The 25,087-nt window shown below is 40.3% G+C and overlaps 1 protein-coding gene across 1 annotated transcript in view; it reads right to left on the bottom strand.

Moving 5' to 3' along the window:
- The window catches only part of LOC119655566 (GTPase-activating Rap/Ran-GAP domain-like protein 3), a 278,003-nt gene that overhangs the window by 71,941 nt on the left and 180,975 nt on the right, over positions 1 to 25,087 (bottom strand). The window contains exon 4 of the mRNA XM_038061498.1: positions 8,527 to 8,608. Coding sequence (XP_037917426.1) covers positions 8,527 to 8,608 — 82 coding nt within the window. The remainder of the gene's footprint in view (positions 1 to 8,526; positions 8,609 to 25,087) is intronic.

The raw sequence follows: 25,087 nt of genomic DNA, 5'->3' as shown, positions 1-25,087 counted from the left end.
GGTGATATCGACATTCACAGTCTTCAATTTTCAAAGAAGCAACAACTTTGACGTATTATAACTTTGTTAGTAATAGTGCGATTTCCGCCAAACTTGGTAAGATCATACTCTACATCATAGCCTACATCACTGCACATTGTTTCCAGCCAATTCCGATTATAGTAATATACTATTATTAACTTTATTTGAGCAGATATCGCTATGGAAAGTATTTCGGAGCCCAGGCAACATACAATGGCGGCCTCCTGCTTTTTTTCAGATTTTTCGGTTGAGTAGTTTCTGAGAATGGCCCCCTTAAATAAATGATCACTTTCAACCCCTTCCCAACAAATGTTAAAACTAAGACCGGCTTCGAAAAGTACTAACGGAGACCTTTAATTTGATACCCCACATGACTATACTTGATGAAAAAAAAATGTACACCCCCTTCTTGCATATATGAGGACCACTCCTTAAATTCAACCTAAAAGGATGTAACTCACTGTATATGTGAACGTTCATAGTTCCCACCTTTGTACCAAATTTGGTGTCAAGCGCAACCGTCTCCGAGAAAAATGCACAGACAGACAGAAAACCGATTTCAAACCGGTTTTGTGTAAACACAAAACCTTAAAAGCAGTTCACCGGACTGTTCAAATTGCTATACGATTCGGTCGAAATCCATTTTGGAGCATTTTCTAGACGATCGCCTTCGCGTTGTTCAAATCACGATGAAACAAGTCGAGAAATCACGTGTGAAAGGTTTTGTATATTATTTGAGTGGAATTTGTTCCATTTGTAACTAGCACGAATATATATGGATGTATTATGCCAGAATACACATTTTAGCGTGATACTGACATTCAAAGATTTGATGAATCTAGGAAGAACTTAGGGGCTTTACTTGAACAGGAGCCTAGGCACAGTACAGTGGTAGTTTTGCGTTTTTTCTCAGATTTTTCGGTTGTGTATGTTCTGAGAAATGATCCGTGAAAAATATTACCACTTTCCAGCACCCGCGCTCCCTCGTTTTCGATCAAATGTTAGAACTCAGCGTTTAAAAGTACTAATCGATACCTTTAATTTGCTACCATGTATAATCACATTCAGTAAAAAAAATTTTACACCCTCTTTTCCATCTATAGAGGCCCCTCGTAGGGTTCACATAGAACAATGTAACTTACTGTATGTGTGAATGTTGGCAGTTTCCATCTTCTCACCAAATTTGATCTCAATCGGTAGAAGCGTTTCTGAGAAAAATGCGTGTGATATACAGACGAATAGAGAGACAGACAGTAAACCGCTTTTAATAAGGATTTGTATTAGACAAACCCTTAAAAAGGAAAACTATGGTGAACCCTTGTAGTTTCCGGGTAAATTTATAAAATATGGTAGGATGGTATTATTAACTTTATTTGAGCAGATATCGGAATATATTTTTAGACCTAGATTTCATAAACGCATAATTGTGATTTTTTTCAAATTTTTTGGTTGGATAGGTTCTGAGAACGAGACCTATTTCACTTTTTGGGCTGACATTTTGAGCACTCAGTACCTTATATTCCGCTCGATATCGAAAATAGAGTCAGTTTGGAAAAGTACTGATTGAACCCTTTCATGTGGTATCACAAACGGTCAAATTGTAAGAAAAAAAACTTTGCACCACATTTTTGCATGCATGGAGAGTCCTCTTCCCCCTTGACCTCAACAGAAAACAACGCTGGTGTTTGAAGGGTGACCAATTCGTCACCGGAGCAGTGGCTTCCGTGACATGGCATAGCGAGCAATAAAGTTGTCGTCTTTCTTGAAAGTGTAAACTATCAATTGCCACTTCTCTTTTCGACACATCTGCCGGTACCTGGGCCGTATATTTACTAAGCTCTTCATTAGAGATTGCATGAGGCCAGAGTACACCGATGATATGGCGGAGACAGGTTTTAATGAAGCCTTAAGTATTATTACGAGTTATTGTCCAGGTATTGTTCTTATATAACAAGTCCATGACCCGGTCAGAGAGCAGACAAATGTCATCAGCGTAGTCGAAGTTCCTGATGCAAGGAGTTATGTTCAACGAAGCGCTCTGAACAAGGCAGGAGGAATAGTATCGAGGACAGGGTGCAACTTAGTCAAACCCCGCTTTTGACTTGACTCTGTACTGCATTGAACTGCTGAAAACCTCCTTCTCTTCTTTATTCGAAGTTTCCGTTGGTGTGTAATACTACACTATGTAGGTACTCTTCTTTCAAGATTGAAACCTCGCGGTTAATACTTTACCTGCTACTGGCGCCAGGACATGAGAGGGTGCGTGATGGATTCGGTAAATATCAATCGGGTACCGACTTCTTAGTTGCTTCCGCCGGTTTGTCCGAGTACAATTCCGTGGTGTTACTGGAGCAAGAGGAATGCTTCCCAAAGCCCCACTTTTTTACTTTGTTTGACTTCAGAATATTCAATCAAGTTGGAGGAAGTGAGCATTCTGGGCAGACCCGAAATGCTCGTTGAGAACCGTTTGCATCGTTCGTGCTCAGTTCTGACATTTGATGCAAAATGGGAAGGGCAGGGTCTGGAAAGTGGTCATTATTTTCAAGTACCCATCATCAGAACCTATGCAACTGAAAAATTTGAAAAACTCACGAAGCTGCCACAATTTAGTGCCTAGGTTTTGAAATACCTCCTACACCGCTATCGGTTTAAATGAAGTGAAAAATAGTATATTACTATAATCTTTAGTAATGGACTGGAAAATCCTCCTAAATTTCATCTTAGGATCACGGGATTTTACAATAGTATAGGTCATAATATAAAGCATAATCTGGTGAAAATCGCGGTTACTCATGGGGAAACACCGTGAGAAGCCTCGGCCCCCCCCCCCCCCATTTCTGGATCTAGAGAAAGCGTTTGACCGTGTGCCATACGGACCCATCTGGTATGCTTTACGACAACACTTAGTACCAGAAGAACTCGTGTGCTGGGCTCAATTGCTCTACCACAATCCGAAAACTAAAGTTCGAAGTATGGCGGGTGTATCAAAACCGCTTCGTGTCTCTGTTGGTGTTCATCAAGGAAGCGCACTCTCACCACTCCTTTTTGTTCTTGTTATGGACACCGCCACACGGGATATCCAACGTCCAGTACCCTACACACTGCTTTATGCAGATGATGTTTTCCTAGCATCTGATAGCAAAAATGATCTCGAGCAACTTGTTCAAAAATGGAATGATCGCCTCATGCAACACGGTCTCAGATTGAATTTAAACAAAACTGAATTTTTGACGACCGATCCCCATGAAACAGGCACAATCACTGTCAGCGGCAATGATCTGCCCAGAACTGAGCGATTTAAATACCTCGGGTCAACGCTATCAGACAATGGAGAACTGCGTTATGAAATTGCTTCACGCATTAACGCAACCTGGATGAAGTGGCGTTCCACAACTGGCGTCCTTTGTGATCGACGTATCAACGAACGTCTCAAATCTAAAATTTACCGCAATGTCGTCCGTCCAGTCGCTCTCTATGGTTCGGAGTGTTGGCCAACCATAAAAGACAATGAACGGCGTCTTGCGATAATAGAGACGAAGATGCTACGTTGGACGTTCGGATCACATCCGAAATGAGGAAATCCGCGCTGGATGGGGATTTAAAAGCCTCGAGATTGCATCCAGATCAAGCATTCGATAGAGCCAAATGGCGAAACCGATCACGACGAGCCGACCCCGCTTGTGAACGGGACAAAGGCTGAAGAGAAAGAAGAAGAAGAAATTTATCGTTTCAGTGCAAATTCTAAGCCTTTAAATATGACGCTGCTAAAGTAAATATTCTGAAATAATATATGCAGCTGTTGTTCCATAGATTTTATAATACACAAAACCTTTCATACCTGAAGCGTCCAGCTCCCGGTTTCCCCACTTGTTTGATGGCTGTGGATAAGCTGTAGGGTTAAGAATATATCTGAAGTATTCCAAGTTTGCTGTAGAATTAGATTCAGATGAGTTGTGGGTTTTCGGAACTATGTTGCTCCCGGAACGCCAAGCAAGCCTTGGATAAGGGCTGACTTTACGACTCTGATTATGATTGTCGGAACGGCGCTCTGATGGAGTGAACACGCTCCTCAAAAAAGATACCTACGGCTCCAAAATGTTAGCTTCTGATGAAGGATTTAACCGATTAATGCTAGAAATTCTATGCCGGAGTGAGGGGCTCTACACGTTGATTAAGGCAGGGCGAAAAACATTGCAGTAATATTAATGGCAAGAACAAAAACAACCACAACTGCCAATGCCCCGAAATCTAATAAAGATATGAGAGTACAGATTGTCCTAGCTATGGTGGAAAATTAACAGATAATATGAGGAAATCTGCGCGGTTTTGTTGGTAGCCAATAGAGCCGTTTCTCCATAGGATCAAAGCTCTGGCTGTACAAGACGGTGATCAGATTTGGCCTCTTAGCAAGCAAAATTCGCGAACACTTTGCTATGTTCATTCAAGGGGATATTTATGAGCGATGTCATGACCGTTCCGTTGTGAATAAAATCTGATTCAATACGTTGCGATGGGGGTGATGATCCACCTTTGAAAGTCTATCGGCACAATATCTACTGCATACTAAGAAAACATGGCAGAGCTTGCCTCAGATTGAGCGATTATGTAGACCACGATGATAGACAGCTGCTAGGCATATCAAATTTGTGGACTTTGGCACAAAACCAAAATCTTTGAAGTTCTTTATTGCGCAATCCTAGATCGGGGCATCGGATAATGCACTTTTGGTAATGATAATATTGCACCAAAGGAGACTTCTTAAGTAAAGGATAACGATGGTTTCTGCGAATTACTAGATGCAGTTCAAGAAAGGTTTCCTAAAAGTGACACTCTGATCGTGAAAGCAATATGATGGATGTGACAGTAAAGACAATTGTGAAAGACTGGCTGCACACTGTTTCAAGTGACCGACAACAAGCTGAGCCCATGATGATCAGCAATCGATTTAGCAGCTGTCTTCTCAATGGGCATAATAAACTTGATGCAAACGACCGCCTCGAAAGGGACTATAATCCTTGGGATCCCGAATTTAGTGCTAGTTTTCTCTGCGACCCAGACAATTCAAATTTTGAATAGCGTAGCTGAAAATAAAAATGGGTCTTTATGTATGGCGGGGGTGATTTTGCCGCCTGTATTATAAATGATTATTACAGCACTTGAGTGATTACTGAAACGTGAAAGTGGATGGATATGAATGAACGTAAGAAACAGAGCCCTCCTTCTCTGGAGCTTTGTTATCCACACAAGGGTCTCTTTGGAATTTCAAGTTAAAAGCAGCGTCACTCAGTGTTGCATTCTGACACCGATATCCATTGTTCGTGGTATCGTATTCTTTTATTTGCATTAATGGGCATAATGTCAGGAGCGTCGAACATCTAATATGTCTAGAAGATGTTGTTTCTATTGACCTTGGCATCAAACTTGATGCTGCTTGATGCATTAAAAGCGTTAAACCTTGCTTCGCTTGCTTTTTAGGTGCTGGTAAGTAAGGCTAGCCTGAAAATATATTAAATGAATAATTTTATCGGGGGACGGGACATGGTAGCGAAAAAGTCACACTTTAAGAAGTGGAGACAACTTCAATGGAACCCACTATCATTGAATGGCCCACAAATCTGTCGCCTTAGAATCGCGTATCGCAAGTGATTCGACCGCTTTGAGCAGATATCAATGGAAAAAGAACTACCAAAATTCGAAGTAATTCCATCTAATAGCATAGGTGAAGTAAATGAAGTGAAACTTCAAGAATGCCTCGGATAGGGACTCACCTCATAGGTACAACTTTCGGCTATTGAAAACGGTTAATAATTGGTTTCTGCAACAATATGGGCACGCTCTTCAATAAAGATATCGAGGGTCCCCTGAATGGTAGCTTTCTTCAGCTGGAGAGCGGATTCCAACGATACAAGCTGGACATTCTTGGCCTAAGGGAAGTAAGATGGTGGGACTGCGGAGAGTACTCCATTTCCTCATGCTACACTTAATGGCAATGTGCTTTGTAATTTGGAAAGCCAAGTGGTATACGCGAATTCGGTGTAGCGTTGGAGCCAGTTTGCGACAAACTTTTGACAGCAAAATTCCAGTCTAGCTTAAGGAGCATCACAATTGTACAATGTTATGTAACAACGGAAACTTCCGATCTAGTGGAGAAGGATGCTTTCTACGAGCATTTGCATACAGTTCAGGGGAGGTTTAATAAAGGTGGCATTGTGATCGTGATGATTGATTTGAATGACAGTGTGGGATCTGAGAACACCTTGCTCAACAGCGAGAATTTCGTGGATTTTTGCAGCTTCTAACACCTCGTCATTTGTGGCACTTTGTTCGAGCACAGAGTCTGCCATAAGGTAAGTTGGGTTCCAATTGCCTGACACCAAAGCAATCAGATTGACCACTTAGCGTTCAACAGCACATTTCAGTGGAGTCTTCTGGACCTCCTAAGTTCAACATCGACCGTTTGTACGATCCAAGTGTCTCTCAACAGCAGGAAAATTATCTTGCTAATCGAATAGCGGATACACTGACAAATCTGCCTGAGAATATCGATGGGCATTGGGCCGCCTTCTCTCGGGTCTAGGCAGGTCATCGGCGAAGTCTTAAAGGGACGACGCATGATCCGGCTGGTTGCGGAATCGTAGAAGCGAATAGATGAGCACAAGGCTCTATTGACCGCTACGAGGTGTGGCGGGTGTCCCGCTCTAGCTACGATACCGAGTGAAAGCCCAGGAAGTTGACCATAGTGTGTGCCGAAACAAATGGGACTTTGTTATTGCACTGGTTAGGGAAGTTGAAGATGAGGCAGATCGCAATGAGTTCAGAAGTTTTATACGTTATAACGAAAGAACTTACATGTGGTCGCAAAGATTTTGATGGTCCTGTATGGGACTTTAATAATCGACTCCTTATTTAAGATGAGCAACTGACGGAAAGAAGGAACACTGTGATACAGTTCAGAACCGCGGTGGGTTGTTAACTGTATCACATCCGATAAAGTTCCACCTCTTGTGGATGAAATGACTGGTTCATAATATACGGATACGAACTGTTCCTCCAAATAGAAGAGAAATTATCTCAGTCATCAATGCATTCAAACGGAGTGAAGCCGCTGGGCTTGATGGTCTCCCCCACAGTTACCCGCTGCAGATCTCCTGCTTCAATTTGCACGAAAATCCGAGATGTTTGACAGAAAGTGGAAATGTCGCCTCAAAGATAATAGCAAAAATAATCAGACTGCTTTCCGCTCTGGGTCCTCCCACGGAACATGGTAGAAAAGTGCGCAGACTTTTGATCTTTGTTTCACCTGCTCTTCATCGATTTAGAAAAGTGTTTCCATAGCGTGAACGAGGATCACATATGGTGTGCTCTACATAGTAGAAGCTAAGAGGTATTATCAGAGCAACCTATAATGGCGCAAAATGACACAACACGTGACATGTGATTTGGCTAAAATCTCAGAGGGATTTGAGGTCGAAAGCGGAGCTCGTCAGAATTTTATCGTGTTATCGATATTATTTGTCCTTGTTATCGGTGCCGTTTTTGTTCTGCCTTGTTCGGAGGAGTTCAATGGGCTATGAAAACTTTCCTCAAACAACTCGACTACGCTCGTGATACCTGTTTGCTTTGGATTTGGAACATAAAACCAAGCTGAAGTTGAAACTGTTTTGTGCTAATGTTCTTTTTATGTTTCTATATAGGAGTAGCGCATGAATAACGACCAGCACTGTTATTCGAGAGCTCCAAGCTTTGGTGAATATTTGTCTGCGAAGTACCATCGCGGTGCGTTGGCCTGATAATGTTTCGAATAAAGAACATGGTCGCCCTACAGGCCAGTTATTGAAAGGTGGGAGTAGCGATGGATAGGTCACGATTGACGAATGCCGCAAAGAGAAGCGGAGGAGTGTCGGCAAATCCTGGAGGGAGTTCAAACACATTTCTGTGGACCGTGGACGATGGCGCGTAAACGTGATTGCTGCGCATCACCCTACCAAGCGTTGAACAGCAATCTTATTCTTCTCCTTTCCAGCCAAAATCTCATTTGATAATTTACATGCCTATATTCGGTGGATTCACTTCTTGCGTGTGGGTTTACTCTTCGAGCATTTATAACAATTTTCGCGTCAATAGGTTTTACCGTTTCAGAGAAAAGTGTAAGTGTAAAGTAAGTTCATATCAATTATTGTGGATACTGCCTATTACACAAAAATCTTTGTACCGGAAGTGTCCAGCTTCCGGATACCTGCCTCCAAAGTATTGACCTTAAATGGAGAAAGCAGACTCAGAATCAAGAGTTTTGGAAAACAGGTACTAAGGGCGTGGGTTCGGCTTGGGGTTTATATCATAAATCATACCTATAGTATCTGGTCAATGTTTAATCTTCTTTTTACTTTACAAAGATCAACTTTTTTATCGGGGTTTTCAAATTTCCTCAACTATAAAATCAAATCCCAAACGACATAAGAGTACTGAACTAAATGAGTGACATAAAACAAGTATAGAGAGACTTACATTTGCCAAGGAAATACTTAAAGTACCATCTGGTTTGGTGTTCAGGATTTTCTAAAATTGGTGTGCTGGGCGATCCAAATACCTGTAAATATAATAAAAAATATATAATTAGCTCACTAGATTAAATGTCGGTCAGCAGATCATAGAATGTTTGAATTTGTGTGGTGTTTTGCAGAGATAACTAGATTTCTCTTAGGTAAGTCAGGGAGTTAGGCAATATTCATATACACAGTCCAAGTAAAATTGATTAAATATTCTGTTCGGTTTCAGGTTTCAGGTAGTATTGCAAATAGTTCCTCGGAGTTTGGCTTCGTCATATTCCTATCGATCTGTTTGGCTTGTTGACGAAAATTTCCTCAGCACCAGTACTACGTCATTCCAATAACTGATTTTATTTCAATTGCCTAAGGTGTCTCCTTCAATATCCACGTTTTGCGGCCTCCAGCACTTTTTCCGGATAACAGCAATTGACTATTTCTAACCCAACTTTTCAGCACTTCGTTCCTCTTTCATACTGTGTTTGACAAATACTTGACTCGTTCAATTTTAATAAGTTTCAATGTCGCCATCCTCATCTCGTAGCGTTATTTTCATCCTTGCAAGCAGCGTTTCTCTACAATATTATCAGCCACGCGTACAGGAAAACACCTCAATGGAAAGCACCTTCCTCAAGCAGGTATATATCCCTGCTTACCCTATTTAAGGCGAAAGTGTAAAGACGATAACAATGCTTTGCCGCTCTACTGCAACCATCCGCAGAACCGGGACGACATTTAAGGACCCTTGTCGGAAGCACTTGTAACGTAAGTAAGTGTAATTGCTGCTGTCGTTATGATGATGTAAGCGAATTCGGTAGGGTCCATAGGTGTATGAATGAATACTTGACATGCGAGATAATGGTGTTCCTTGGAGAATGAACTTGATCCGAGAGTGTATACATTCGAAAGAAACTATGTGAGTACGCATAAGGATTTTAGAATTTTGCCGCCTGAGTTCCTTTCATTGGCCAAATGCTTCCACATCGTTCTTCTGCCTTGAAGTTGGGATGAAAAGGAAATCGAGATACGGAAGTCCTTATTCAAGTAGTAACTCGATTTATCTTTTAGAAACATGGAAAAAGTAATGCGGAAGCGCCTCTTAATCTAATCAAATGGACTTCTGTGTAACGGAACGATCAAATCCTTCAACATTTGACTGGAATTACTTTTAGTGCATCTGAACTGCCTGATTCTATCTTACGATCCATGGTGTAATACGCCCACATGACCAGCAATGAAGGAAATATATTTTTAGCTGACTTCAGGTTGTGATACATTGTTATTCCCTGACAAAAAGTCTGATGTTGCAGTAAGAATATCTTGCATAATTCAGACTGTACTCTTCCATGCCAGAATAATTTTATTCTGAGTTTTTTTCGTGTAGACAAAGCATCACTGGGTGTAGTACCCCTCCCTTCTACACCACCTACCGCCTTGAACTACCTTTCATAGAACTGGCCTGAAATGTTTTCCTTATTCGACTATACACATACATGTGCACATTGAAAGATAAGATGAAAATTTGTTGTTTGAAGAAAAATGGGTACGTGGTTTAAGTGGTTTATTTGATGACTCAACATAAATTCAATTTTGATAAATAATGGAGGAGTTCCTTCTTTTCTCAAATTAAATGGGGGACCGTGAGCTGTAATTTTGATATAATTAAAATGTGTGACTCCAAAGTCAGAGAATGGGAAGGATTTGACAGAAACAATAATTGCCGGACGAATTGACATTAGCATGCACCAATTTCATTCGCAAAACTGCGGTAGCCTTCACTTCCGGATCTGATAAATTGATGAATTTATATTTAACCTTTAATTAGAATCGTGGGGTTCAAATGGACCAAACCGTCCGAATTTTCGCTCTAATATAATTTTTATATTTTTTAATTTACGCGCACGCCCATCAAAATAATCTCATTACGTAACGAGCTGCGGTGGTTGCCGAACGTAGAGCGATTGGTGTGGTCTTTGCCAGAAGGAGAAATACAAATGGCTTGGAGTCCAAATGGAGCCACGGTAGTAGCTATATATTTTTTTAATTTGAATTAATAAATATTATTTTCATTTTTTTCATTAATTTGAAACAAATATGTCACGATATTTAAATGCCCAAGTAGAATGTGTATTTCTGGAAGATAAGTTCGATTTCGGGAGCGATAATGTCCTCTGTAGACGGGAATTATGTGACGACGAACTTACTAGCGGTAGAGAAGTGGATAATTGCTCGGAAGACGATGTAATTACCATGTGGATACCCTTCGCAGTACAGAGAAAAGGGAAATAACACGTGCGTAATAAGAAAAAAGGGAAAAGCTTTGAATTTAGAAAAACCTATGAAATGCGATCAATATATCCATATTAATATATATATATATATTTGCCGACACCATTTGTTTTTGAAAAACATATTAGATGCTTGGTAATTTTTTACTGATTTCACAAAAAAAAAAGAATAGAAAACTTTTTAGAGCACACGAAACAAGTCGAAACCTCTACAACAGTGCCAATCTAAGTGTCGGCGTCATGGAAAAGTCTAAACGCATTAATATCTATGTGACCAAAAAACGGAAGAAAAATAATCTCAACAATGTTCAAAATGTTCCAAATAAAACGTAATTTAGTAAAGACGGTAATTGTGATAATGTCAAATATAAGTAGTTGTAAGAATATTCCAAGGAACTGGCTAAAATGTTGAAGTTACGTTTTGTTTTTCACTTTTTAAGGTTTTGTGTAAAACAAAACCTTATTAAAATCGATTCAATGTCTATCTGTCTGTCCGTCACATGCACTTTTCTCCAAAACGACTAAACCGATCCGAACAAAATTTGGTGGAGAGATGGGAACTATGAAATCCCACGCATACAGCGAGTGGTATAAATTTAGGTGGAGTTTAAAGGGGGGCTCCCTATACATGCAAAGGGGGAATTCAAAAATTTTTTTCACCGGATATAGTTGTGTAGTATCAAATGAAATTGAAAAGTGCATGAGTAAGGAGTCAAAATGTACGCACTTGAAGTGAGACAGGACTCATTCTTCGAAACTACCCAACCTAAAAATCCGAAAAAAAAATCAAGGTGGTGCGACTAGATGAAATCTAAGCCTCAAAATATGTCCCATTCCGATATTTGCTCAAATAAACTTACTAATAGTATATTATTACTTTTTTATATTAGATGTTAGTTAAATTCTTGGCATTTGCTAATAATATTAAACTCAGAGTGTGAAGCGTATGAGGTTGACCATTATCAACACAGGGCTTTCCATCAAATGATTTATTTAAATCGCTTTCTAGAAAATAGACGACAATGTAAGTTGGAGCTATATCACACAGAGCTGTCGTGCACTCGTCGCTCCTCACATCTTCTTCTTTTTCTTCAGCCTTTGTCCTGTTCACAAGCGGGGCCGGCTCGTGTTGATCGGTTTTATTTTATCAAATGCCTGATCAGGATGTAATCGCGAGACCTTTAAATCCCCATCCAGCGTATCAAGTCACCATTGTTTTGGCCGGCTTTTTGGTTGCTTACCATTACTTTCGATGTTCTGACCAATACTGGTTGTTGAATTCTCGTTGGCGTGAATTACGTGACCACACCATCAAAAATACCTCTCTTGCAGTTTTCCCACGATCGGTGCAAACCCATATCGATCGCGGAGATTCTCATTTCAGACATAATCAAAACGTGTCACGCCACTAGTGCAATGCAACATCTTCGTCCCCATTACCGCAAGACGCCGTTCATTGTCCTTTATAGTCGGCCAACACTCAGAACTATACAGAGCGGCAGACGGACCGCATTGCAGTAAATTTTAGATATGGGACGTGCGCTGATACGTCGATCACAAAGAACACCAGTTGGGGAATGCCACTTCATCCAGGTTGCATTAATGCGTGAGACAATTTCATAACGCTGTTCTCCATTGGCTGATAGCATTGACTCGAGATATTTAAATCGCTGAGTTTTGGCAATGGCAGTAACCTACGCTTCGAGATATTTAAATCGCTCAGTTCTGGCAATGGCAGTAACCTGCCCAGAACTGAGCGACTTCAATATCTCGGGTCAATACTATAAGCCAATGGAGAATTACGTTATGCTCCTCACATAGGGAAACACAAAGCCTTTTATACCTGAAGCGTCAAGCTTCCGATTTCCCGACTTGTTTTTATATTTTATTGATCTCTGAAAAAGATTCTTTTTTGTTTAAGTTCAGAACTAATTGAATAGGTGTTTGCTTTTGGTTTTTCTTTATTTTCTGACTTTTTCAGCTACTTCAAATAGACTCTTAAAAAAGTCGAAAAACCGGAAACTGAGCGCTTTAGGTATAAATGTTTTGTGTTCATCTTATGTGAGGAGCTTCCTATGTACGTTTTTCTTTACGCAGATAAATTCAAAATATTCTTCGGTTTCAATCGTGAATTGGAAGCGATCTCATCTAACGCTGTCTCGAGCCTCCACCCTGAAGAACATCGTAATTCAGGCCCTCTACATTTTTGTTTAAAAAAGGGTATGAATCAACATATTGTTCCAAAGCGTCAAGTTTGCACCTAGACTGGTTTCAACAAACACAACTGAACCTGCCATCTACCGAAAAGCCGAGCGAGCTGCTACTCAAATTAGGGTCCTCTCTAGTAGATGGCGAGTGAATCACTTTATGTGTTGTTGACCTCACACATATCCTGGAGTAGAATGAATATATAGATACATAACTGTAATTTTTTGCAGACTCTCGGTTTGGTAGGTTCTGAGAACGAGGCCTGTTTCACTTTTGGGCGCACACATTTTGGGTCCTCACTCCCTTCGTTCCACCCAAAATCGAAAAGTGCTAATTGAACACTTTTATTTGATACCAAACATGACTATATTTGGTGAAAAACAATTTACACCTTCCTTCCGCATATATGGGGTGCTTCCTTAATCCCAACGCAAAATGATGCCACTCACTGCATGTAAAGGGACACACAGACCACATGTTTTCACCAAATTTCATGATAATCGATTCTACCGTTTCCGATTAAATCGGATGGGACTGACAGACGGACAGATAGACATTGAATCGATTTAATTAAGGTTTTTTTTCTGCAAAGCCCTAAAAGGGTTTTTTTTTAAATATGCAGTATCCCCACAATTTTTATATATATACTATATACAATTTATACTATTTATTTATAATAATAACAATAATCGTTGACGCAACATTCCAATTGGATCAGAGCCTCGAAGTGTGTTCGAGCACTTCATTCAAAACCGTAAAGGACTATAGTACCCTATAGGAGGTAATGTGGTCAGCATTGCGCTCGCCTGAAATCATTATCCTGATTTGACTTCACAGTTGAGTCGACTGGTATCCGACGTCAAATCATGATACAAATTCCACTCCCACCAGTCAAATTTGAACCGCATCCTTCCCTACGACAGCCTTGTGCTCTAACCACTCAACTATCCGGACACAACTATTTATTTGCTTTTTTCCAATTGGGGTCATTTTGGACCCACGGTACGTGACTAAAAATACCGACATCAGTTAAGGGTTCAATGCGTTGAAGATTTACGTTAATTTACTCTTACACTGCGGTTTTTGGACTAGTAACGTTTTATCTCTCTATCTTATCATAATCTCAGCTGTTATCCGGGAGAGTGTCTGATTTGAAGTAAAGCATAAACAGCACCGCGTCGCACTTCGTGTCAGTAGTCACCGGGGCACCTTGCTTCACTAGTCTTCATAGCCTGATTCAAAATTACCTACCCACATGACTTGAAAGTATCGATTTATCTGTCGTTTTGGCATCCCGAAGTTTACATCTAGGGTTTGCAGCGACAAACTCATCCTGTCAATTTCCGGAAGAATCGCCGAAATCATCGTCGTAGTTTGTAGTGGCGACGGCTTTGCGACGGAGCGGAAGTTTGTTCGCCTTTTTCGGGATTTATTTGGTAAAATAATGCATTCTATAGTATGCAATTACATTAAATTTTCCCGCATATTGCAATTATTGAACGTATTCTGGTGAATTGATCGTGACAGAGGGGAATGATCTGCGGTATTCGTCAATGCTACTGGGTATGTTGCTGACAACATGAACTCTAGAAGTTCAAATCCAAGTTTAGCGGTACCGGCTGATCGAGAGACAGTTGATGGGCAGGGGAGATCATTTTTGGCTATTAGTGAAGAAGGTTCAGATTTCAGACTTGCTTGAAATGAGTGTGATTTGACAGTTGTGTTGTTCTTTGTATCGATAAATGAGAGGGAGCATTTTGACGCGCTTAGAAGTGAGGGTGGGATTCGGTGAACATTGTCTGGATAGAATGAAACCGCTGAGTTTCTCTAAAAGAAGATATTTATTTCGGATCGTTAAGGAGCAGTTAGGTCGCCATCCTTTGTGAAGCTCTCTAATTTGTAGGGTGTTACAATTGAGAGGAAAACGTGGTTTTTCGCAACGGAGTCACATCAAAAGGGAGAATTGCTTTTGGATCTCCGCGTTTGTTCTTTTTTTCAAACAAGGAGAATTTATCCAAAAAGATTGTAGCTCGTAGGATTTTCCGTAGTTAATTGTTTCGGGCAGTTTTCTTTTTCTTTGTGGATTTGATAGACGGAAAACCCCAGCCATCGACCGTGAGGAAAGTACAGAATTTGTCTTTATCGAGTGAAAAATTTGAAGCACAAGAAGGCCACTTACAGTGTTGAGTTTTTTCCTGCGTCAGTTTCGCTTGAAATTGTATAACATCGAGTGCGGGAAATTACTCATAGTTTGGGAAGAGTGTTACGTTTGGCGTAGGGGCGCTATGCTAGTTTTCGGCTTCAAGTGTTTTTGTTAATTTTCTTTTCGATTTTTGTGAATTGTTGTATGATGCCGAAGAAATACTTTTCGCGAAGGAGTGTTGGCTTGACTGTATCATTGACTGGTTTTAGTTAATGTATTAATATTTAAGCGACTCCGTGCTCACTCAATAACTTGATCTTACCGCTCGGTTCGATAATCGAGTTGCCCACCAGCATCGCGTGTATGAATAGAATTTCGAGAAAATTAAGGAACATCCCTTGGCATTGTGTCTGTAGTGTTCAGTGACCGTCAGTTCTCGCGTTCACCAGGATAGTTGTCGCCTTCCCCGCAGTGTTTGTCATTCTTCACCGGAGAATTTACACGAAAAGAAACCCTTTAGCACCCCTGGTCTCGAATCTATGGCAATATTGACAATTTGACTCGTTCGTCCTTCCAATTTCCGTCGGAGGTATAAGTGTTGTGTAAGCTTTCTGAACAATTTCCAGGGGCTTCCGTTACACCTGGAACAGAAGTTTCCTGATACCGCGAGAAAGTAACGGACCGCAGATTTTCTTATGTTAACAGTATTTTTTCATTTTTATGTGTAGGAATGTATCCGATAGTCAGCCAGAACTCTGGGTGTGCCATCGTGACTTTCCCTATTTTTTTTTTTTAATAATTTTTATTTTATTATTTATTTACTTATATTTATACCTGAATTTTATTCTTTTTAGGTTTATTTTTTTCCTTTTTTTTAGTTTTAAACTTTGAAACTTTTTAAATTATTTTAATATTTTTTTTGTTATTTTAGTATTTTTCATTTTAGTTCTTTTTTAAGAATGGTTTTAGCTCCTTGCTCTTTTGTTTTTCCTTTTTTTTTTCAATTGATTCTTTGCTATGAATATATCCTGCTTAATGAACCATAATTAACCTTCTTTGATTTTGATTTGATTTGTGGATGAAGGCCGCACAACCAAGCTGCCGGATTTTAAATTGTCTGCAAAACATGACATTGTCTGTGTATCTGAAACTTGGCTCAATTCCCGTGTACACAATGGAGATCTCCTCGATGGTTACTCTGCTGATGTGATTTGCAAGTGTCAGGTAAATCTCGGATGGTGTTTTAATTGCCGTTAGGCAGCATCTTTCTGTTACCCCCATCATATCATTAAGTGTCCGTCTTTATGAGTCGCTCATTGCATTGATTTCTCCTCGAAATAGCGCCTTGTTTATGACGTCATGTATCTACCTTCCTTGCTCGTATCCGGCCGATAATATCGAAGAATTTCTTGATATACTTGCGGATTTCCTCTTAGTCAAATATACTGGTCCTCTGCGGGGACTTCAATTTTCCTTCCACTGAATGGCCACATTCCCCCGGTCTTACCATACACCGTAATAATTTGACCCCTTCGCATTAAGCTCAGATCGAGTTCATGAATTCTTATTGTGCTTCCTAATTCAATGTTGATCGTTATCACGACGACCACATCCTCGGTATTGCACAGCATTCCTGACAATCGTTATTTCGTAGCGATTCAGCTTACCTTAAAATTTCTGCCCACCATCCACCTCTGGAAGTATATTTCTATATTAATCGATACAAGGCCTCGTAAGGCAGACAAACTCAACTTTCACAACGCTGATTTCCGAGTTCTGAATGGTATGCTTAAAGGGGTCATCCCGTGTGTCGGATCCGAGGAATCGAATTTTTTTTGGCATCAATTTTATTTAGATATAGTGTAGAAGATATGGGCAAAGTGATTTTTTGATATTCGAAGTCATTCGGAAATTATAGTGTTAAACACGTAATAAGCCAAAATTTTTAAAAAAGGGGCAAAAAAACGTCCTTCACACGGGATGACCCCCTTAAAGCAGTTGACTGGAGTGGTGAGTTACAAAATTTATCATCCAACCAGGCTGTTTTAGTATTTCATGACTTTCCCTGCTTCGTTCCCCTCTCTCATCTGAGTCTGCACAAATACCTTGCCCAGGTCACGGTACATGTCTGTAATACTCTTCGTGAGAAACTCAAACCTCTAACGTTCCGGTAATGCCGAAGACAAGGCAAAGTTTATAAATCTACGTTCGTTTGCGAAAATTCTGATCAGAAATGCGTATTCCCAGTATTTAAGTAGAAGCGAAGGTTCACTGTTAATATAAAATTGGATGATCATATTTCTCATTATTCTAAAACAGCTTCTGAACATCCTCAGGATCACTTTTCCTCCATTTTTACTGTTTCCATTCATCGTACCTCTGTTCCGACAAAATTGATTCTCTTCGGCTAAGGCTCCATTCCTCTTATCAATCCCTCATTGGTCGAACTCCTTCTTAGAAGTGTCGATGGTGGCATTCCGAATCTTTTCCTAAAAATATGTAAACAAAACAGCTCCCTTCCCCTTACTATCATTTATAATAAGAGATTGTCTGAAGGGTATTTTTCCGGAAATGTGAAAAGAAGTTCATATTATACTGTTACACAGAAAACGTGTCAATACGCGGCCCGAAAACTACGGATTAATGGATGGATCCTTTATTCGTTCTCCAAAAATTTTTGAAAGATACGTTTGTCGCGTTTCGGTCACCTGATTGTGTAAGAGCAGCATGGGTTTTAACACAATCACACTCGAGACTGTTGGAATTCACTAACTTTGTTGTGAAGTTTCTAAATACAAGAAACGATGTCCATACAATATATACTGACTTCTCCAAAGCTTTTGATTCTATTGACCACTCTTTAGTTCTCACCAAACTCCGTTCGTATGGATTTCCGACAAGTCTTCCCTACTGGTTAAGATCTTGCTTAGATGGTAGAGTGAATTTTGTTTTCTTCAAAGGTTATATCTCGTCTCCATTTAACCCTAATTGGTAGTGCCCCAAGGGTCTATCCTCGGTCCATATCTGTTTTCATTTTCCGTGAATGATCTTCCTTCGTTTTCTCAGCCTTTTATATGTAGACGTGACCATTCGCCTACTGATCAATGAAGCCTTCAATCAAACTTCTCTCCTGGCACCCGTTTATTATCTTGATGGCCAGTCCTTAGCTGTGATTGCTGTAATTGTGTCAGCTGTGCTTCCAAAATGTCCAGCTTTATTTTTCGCTTCTCCTATCAATTTATCTATATTCATTCCACAGTCATCTCTTATAAATCCTTCATTCGCAATTTTCTTGAATAATATTCTGTAGTATGGTCTCCTTCCCATAATTGTGATTGCGATCCAACCTGTGCAAAGGGGATTAACTCGATTCCTAACCTTCAAAAAGAAGATTCCCTACTCGACATATCCGGCCAGAGGTTCAGGTTTTCCTTAACCTGACATCTCTCCAAACCCGTAGATCTTTGACTAAGGCATGTGTCCTTTTCAAACTAGGTAATGACTTGATGAATAGCTCTGTACCCTCCGAAATTCATTACCGTGACACATCACACAATATTCGCAACCTTTCCTTTCGCGGAGCTCTTGTGCTACTTCAAATTTCCCTTCTGTTTTCTATATGTACTTGTATCCAATAAATAATTAGAGTATTCTCCGTTTATTATTGATCAAATAAATAATTTACATACCTAGCTACGAAAAAAAAGTCTCCACTGAGGTTGAGGGTGTGCTACTGGAAATGTTTTGAAATGGATAATTTTGCGTAGAACGGGCTTCAATCTCAGGCCCCCTTAATAATAGTAAATTTCAATATTTTGTGTGTTAGTTCCTCATATGGAGCAATAATGTGGTATTATTATAATAGTTAAAGGTCAAACATTCGTTCGGTTGAAATTACCATATCCTAAAGTGTCAGCATTAAAAGCCATATAGAAATGGAAATATCGTGTCATTAAATATCGTTTAACTCCGCCTTAGATGGTACCAACCCCGCTTGAGAGAACAGGAGAGAATAGCCGTTAAAGTTCGAATGGCGTTGCAACATCTTGGCTCCTCGCCTCGCTGCTACTTCCGGATATTCTGAAGATCACCCTCCTTGTCTGCATCTGTACATGCAGATGGGAAGGATTCAATCCCAGAAGAACGTGTAGGAATACTGCTGGGCAGGTTCTCATGGCCCCATTGATATATACACAAGCCAGTCTTTGAAGTTTGTGAAACTTCCCGGCTGTTGGGCAGAGTTCAGTTCTTTCTGCCCAGATTACTACTCCATAAATAATCAATCGCCTTACTATTGCAATGCATATCCAGTGCAGCATTTTCGGTTTGCATCTCCATTTTTTTTCCTGCTACGGACCTACAGGTCATCTCCTCTTTTTCTTCTTCTGACTTTCCGACATATGTTTTCAAAATGCGTTTGATGGAATAGTTTTTGGTCTAGTGTGATTACCAAATAATTGACCTATGTTACTCATTTCACCTCCATGGCATGTATAATAACTCTCAGGTGATGAAATTTGCGCTTCCTAGTCAATGGTACTATATTGACCTTGGTTGGATTTACGCGCCGCCCCGCCTTTCTGTTCGAGTTATCACTGATACGCAGTCCGGTTTGGATTCTGCCACATAGGGTATCCTCATATTTGCATTCCATATTGTGGACAACCTTGAATAGTGCTCATGACAATAGAATTTGTACCTCTCGGTACTTCTATTTGCCTCCTCTCAAACAACCTGAAGGCCAGGGCGTTTGCCGTCTACATGCTCTTAGTATATATCGGAAGGCTATGCTGCCCCTTACGACTCTTCAGAGAGATGCTATGACGATTTCTAGGCCTCTCTGGAGTAATGCTTGGAAAATCCCATCTTCTCCAGGTGATTCCAGTGGTTAGATTGGTTAGATTTAAAGGTTCCTACCGCCCATCTTATTCTAGCTTTCTAGCATACCCCTTTCTCTGTTTCCAATTCATCTTTTCCCCTTACGGTCCGTTGTTGGGATATCAGGAAGTACGCTATTGCCTTGCGCGGTAGAGTAGGATCCCGGGAAACGAGTTGTGTGAAGCAGATGTATACTGTCCTCCTCATTCTCGGCAAAAGTCCCACCTTTCCCCCCAGATATTGACTTGTAGCGCTTTATATAGCCTGAATGCGTCTGTCGTTTGTTCTATTCCTTTACAGAATGGCCAGAAGCTCTTTTGTTTGACGTCCCTGATCCCGTTCCTATACGCCGTCAGTGCGCTTTTGTACCGGTTTGTTTCGCCCGGTTGAAGGAATTTCACATCTCTTTGCTCATTGTGCAAAGCTCCTGCTCCGCCAGTGCGTCCCTTTGTGACTTGACTGTCTTAGGTGGACAGCTGGCCTCATATTCATCAATGATAACTCTGTTGAAGGTTTCCACCACTGTTTCTAGCTCTATTTTGCTCATGATATCACCGATAGCCTGCAGATGAGTGATGGTGTTATTCAGGTGCCTTGTATAAGAGTCCCAGTCCATACTTTTGGGTTTCCTTATTATTCTATTTACTTCCGAGCAGCCTTCAATATCGAATCTAAGTATTCTGTGATCCTATATAGAAGATTCGTCCGACATTTTCGGATTCTTGATCAAGCCGCTCATCAGAATGTTCCCTAAAGTTACGTTTAGAACCTCTTTTCTGGCGCTAGTCACTAATATTGATGCGCTCTCTACATTATGTAGTTCTAACTTATTATTGAGGACGAATTCCATAAGGTACTCATCTCTTCAAGACCGAACTTCGACTGTCTAACGACTAATTCCGGTCGGATCCGGGTATCATTTCCTGGAAAGTATCCTGATCCCACGACTGCCTCTCGAGTTCTTCCTTCGTCTTCTAGTGAAACTTGGACAGTTAAAAAGTTAGAAACTCTGAAAGATATATGCATCTTAAGTTTCTTTTGAAACCTCTATCGACCTTTGTAGGCTTACCTTGGTTTTTTCCTGTACACGTGTACAGGTATGCTACCCAATCTATAATTGATGAGGCAGTTACGACTTTTAATTGACTCTGGGGTTCGGTCCTCTACCCCGATTGTTAGGAGTTTGGTTCTGCTTTTCTCCTTGCTTCTAAGAACTCCCCATATCCGCGTTTGAAAATCCATGTTTGGAGCGATGAGGAGGCGTAGAAGCTTTCCCGTTTCAATCGCTGCGACTTTGGGAAGGTAAACAGTCACTGTGTACCTCTGGTATATTATCCCTAGCACATGTTGACAGCTCCGTTCTCTTGCCCACATCTTCATGACATCTTCCTCAATTATTTCTTGCTCCCCACGAATGCGTATTTGCTCCTGAAATACTTTCGTCAGTCAGAGTCTAACTACATGACAATTAATACTAGGAAAAGAAAATATTGTGCATTAGCCAGCACTTTGATAACTTGGGAACAAAATAGGGTAAATATTTGTTGAAAACTTCTACATTGAACTGCATATATTGAAATAGCACACGTGACGTATTTGATTCCATTGCATACCTGTTCCCATTTCATCCTACCTGGATGTATTGCCCGATGAAGTTTGTAATCCAATCTAACCATGACAGAGCGAAAACTGAAACCGGATCTTAGGAAGTCCTCCCGAGATTGTTTTGAAAAATAATTCCTTTCCAAAGTGTTTGCCAACAATTTTTCATCGAAATAATTTACTGTGTTCAAACTTTTTCGATCGAATTTCATTTCGCTGAGTAGCGAGAAGGGAAACTGGAGTGGCGGACTTAATGTTTAATCTTCTTGAAAATTGGTTCTTAATTTATGCTTTGAATTTAGAAGAAGGGTCACGTGGGAGGAAATGTCTTTTCTTCCTCCTACCTCTTATCTTCCGGATCTGCACCACTTGAAGATATTTTCGTGCGATGCGGCCTTGCCAAGAAAGTAATCGATAAATTGTGGTAGTTTCTTTGGTTCTGGAAAAATGAATCAACAATTAAGGAATTTGTCTGGATAGTCTCGGAACTGTGCTACACGCGAAAGGCAGTATTTGCAAATTCTGCTTGCTTCTGGGCTTTCTACTTATTCTTTCAATTTATGGCGAATTAGCATGGTTGATGAATTCCCTCGTTGCGGAGATGGAATAACAGCTTCATTAATTTTCTTTTATATTTTGGCTGGTAAAAAGTCAATTTATTACAATGAAATTTTGTAGATAATGTTTTGATTCAAGTAGCCAGGCACACGATGGTTCTGAAAATTCTGCATTCAGAACGACATTGGCGTTCATGCCAAAAGCTTTCCAAGTCACAAACTGCACTCGAGTTTTTTCTGTGTATTGTCAGTTATCCATGGTGGTATCTCCTTCTTTTCGAGTTGTACGAATCTGGGATATTTCACAAAATTTCCAGCAAAGAATGTATTACTAAACGAGGAAAAGCAAGATGAATGATTTCCCCATAAATACTCATAAGGACCATTATTGTGACAAACGCGCGTAAGGAGACGTTATTTAGTGGGCGATTGTGAGAGAATATCTGGTTTCCGATCGTTTGCAGCTTCCCTCCATCTTTGAGTATTTATTGCTTCCTGAAACTCAGGCAGAATATTCGAACGAGTTGAAAAAATATTTCTGCAGGATATCATCTTCCATTGGTAGTTGGAGATTCTGGTTTTGAGTGTTGGAGGCTTTCATGATGGGAGATTTGGCTCTAAATGACATTTAGGAAGGATTTTTCGGCGATTGTAGCATATGAAGTGGAATAATAGTTGCGTTGAAGTTGAAGTGAGTTTTGAATTACTTTATTTGGTTAGATTGGTGCTCCGCAAATTGTCTGTCAAAGCCGTAATCGCTTACTTCACGGCAAGCGTTAGCTCCAAATTCAAATAAGTGCACCGATTTATTGTGGAAATTTTATATATTTGGTTAGTCCGTTAATGTAAGGATCAGTACTGAGTCGCTAAAAGGAAGATGGAATGAAAAACAAGAAGAATGGCAGGTGCCAGGTTTATCTGTAAAAACTATAGAAAGGCAAACGTTCATAGAAATAAGTGACCAACATTGTGTAGAGAGAGCTCCATATATCACAATGTGCATAGATATGTATATACTTAGAACGCAAACGTAGAGTCAATGTCAGGAAATTCCACATAAATAATAGTGGAATAGAGAACTTGCCAGTCAGATAGTGTTCTACCCTCTTCAATAATGGAATTGAAGAACTCGCTGCGATTCTGCCACGTCTTGTTCCTCCCCATTCGTTGATTGTTTTTGAAGTTCATTGCTTGTCGGAGTATGGGATGAGTAAATTCTTCCGTAAAAATCTACTCGAATTATTCCCGTTATCTGTCCGTTGTTTTCGAATTCGAAGAGTGGCTCAGAAGGTTGTGGGCAGAATCCATCAGTCAAGAAAAGAGCACGGAGAAATCTCAGGCAGGTTACCCAACGAATAAAATATTTGAAAGAGCTCCGCTTAAAGGCGGACGTAACTCTTGACGATGGCTTTACAGAATCGTGATATGACTTAAGGCCATTTCTCTCAGAATATAGGGTCCCTAATCACTCACTGAAAATTGCCTTGGCGTTATTCTCTTAGCAAAGGAAAAGTGCTGCCTGCTTCTGGACCTCTGCAGGTGAAGGTTATTTTGATAGTACCTAGAGATGACTTGTCAGAAATTTGTAGTTGAAGATAGGATTTTGGGCCTCGACCGGATACGAGAGGATTTTAAACTCACGGCGGTGTCTTAATTGAACACGTTTGCTATATTGTTCGAAGCACATTACAGTAATCGGTATGGAGGAATATACAGTACTGATTGATTATAAAGTATCTACAAAATTTTGCACTTTGTGTGTCTGTGGTGGGGAGAAAACATAGTCTATGAGAACTCATACGGTGATGGCCCATTGTACTTGACGGAATATCCCAGATTCGTTCATGTATCGTACGATTCCTATTAGTGGATCTGATGCTACCCGCTTGGAGCACATCAGCACCAAACCGGGCGATCACATACAAAATGCTCCATTGATTCCGCTTCTTCATAACAGGTGGGAAACGTATCATCTGATACAATTTCTATTCTGAACATATGCCCAACTAGTGAACTACGGCCTGTCAGAATGTCTACAATACTTTTGCAAGTCATGCTTTTCGATAGGATAAACTTTGCGATATGCATGTTAGATCCTACCAGGAAAAATTTGATGTGTATAACCGCATTCAGGCTCTATCACCTGTCATTATAAGTCTCAGTTTATGAAGACAGCCCTAGCCAATGCTACTGATACTGCAATTGCCTATTATTGGGAAGATTGAACCCTCTTTTGCTAAGGCACTTGAGATTTCATTTTCCTCTACACTACAGTGATCAGGTACCCAAAATAGTTCTACCGTGTTGAATCTGAAAATACAGTTCAAATGATTTTACATTCCTGAATTTTCGAGGCGATCGAAGTACTACTTAATGCCTTCAGTGCAGCCGGGCTATTGTCGCAGATTGCGATGCACCTGCTCTTCAAGGTTGCGCCCTTAAGATCGCATATGCTTTAGTTGGAAGTACGGTTGCAAATTTTCCCAAAGAAGAATCCCACTTCTCATCTTTATTCGAGAGGTAGCCTCCTGCTCCAGAACTCTGTTCCGGTTTTGAACCATCAGTGTAGAAGGCTTGACCTCCTTGTAACTTGCCACGCATTCTTCTGAGATTTCCTAATTCTCACTACGTTTCAGGATAACTTCATATCTTCTACCAAACAGATGTATGGGAATCCGAAAATCAGAAGACATTGAAAGGATTAGATTCAATTCTTCAACAACTCTTCCGATGTTTTATCTTCATTGCTCTAAGCAAATTAGTCTATGAGCTGCTCTCATTGCAGTGTTTTGGACAAATATATCCAAGGGTTGTAAATTGAGCAATGCATTAGGAACTGCGTGTTGT

The sequence above is a fragment of the Hermetia illucens genome, chromosome 4 (genome assembly GCF_905115235.1).
Source record: "Hermetia illucens chromosome 4, iHerIll2.2.curated.20191125, whole genome shotgun sequence".
Lineage (NCBI taxonomy): Eukaryota > Metazoa > Arthropoda > Insecta > Diptera > Stratiomyidae > Hermetia > Hermetia illucens.
Note: the sequence above shows the minus strand (reverse complement) of the source record. Positions and strands in the feature narration are given on the sequence as shown.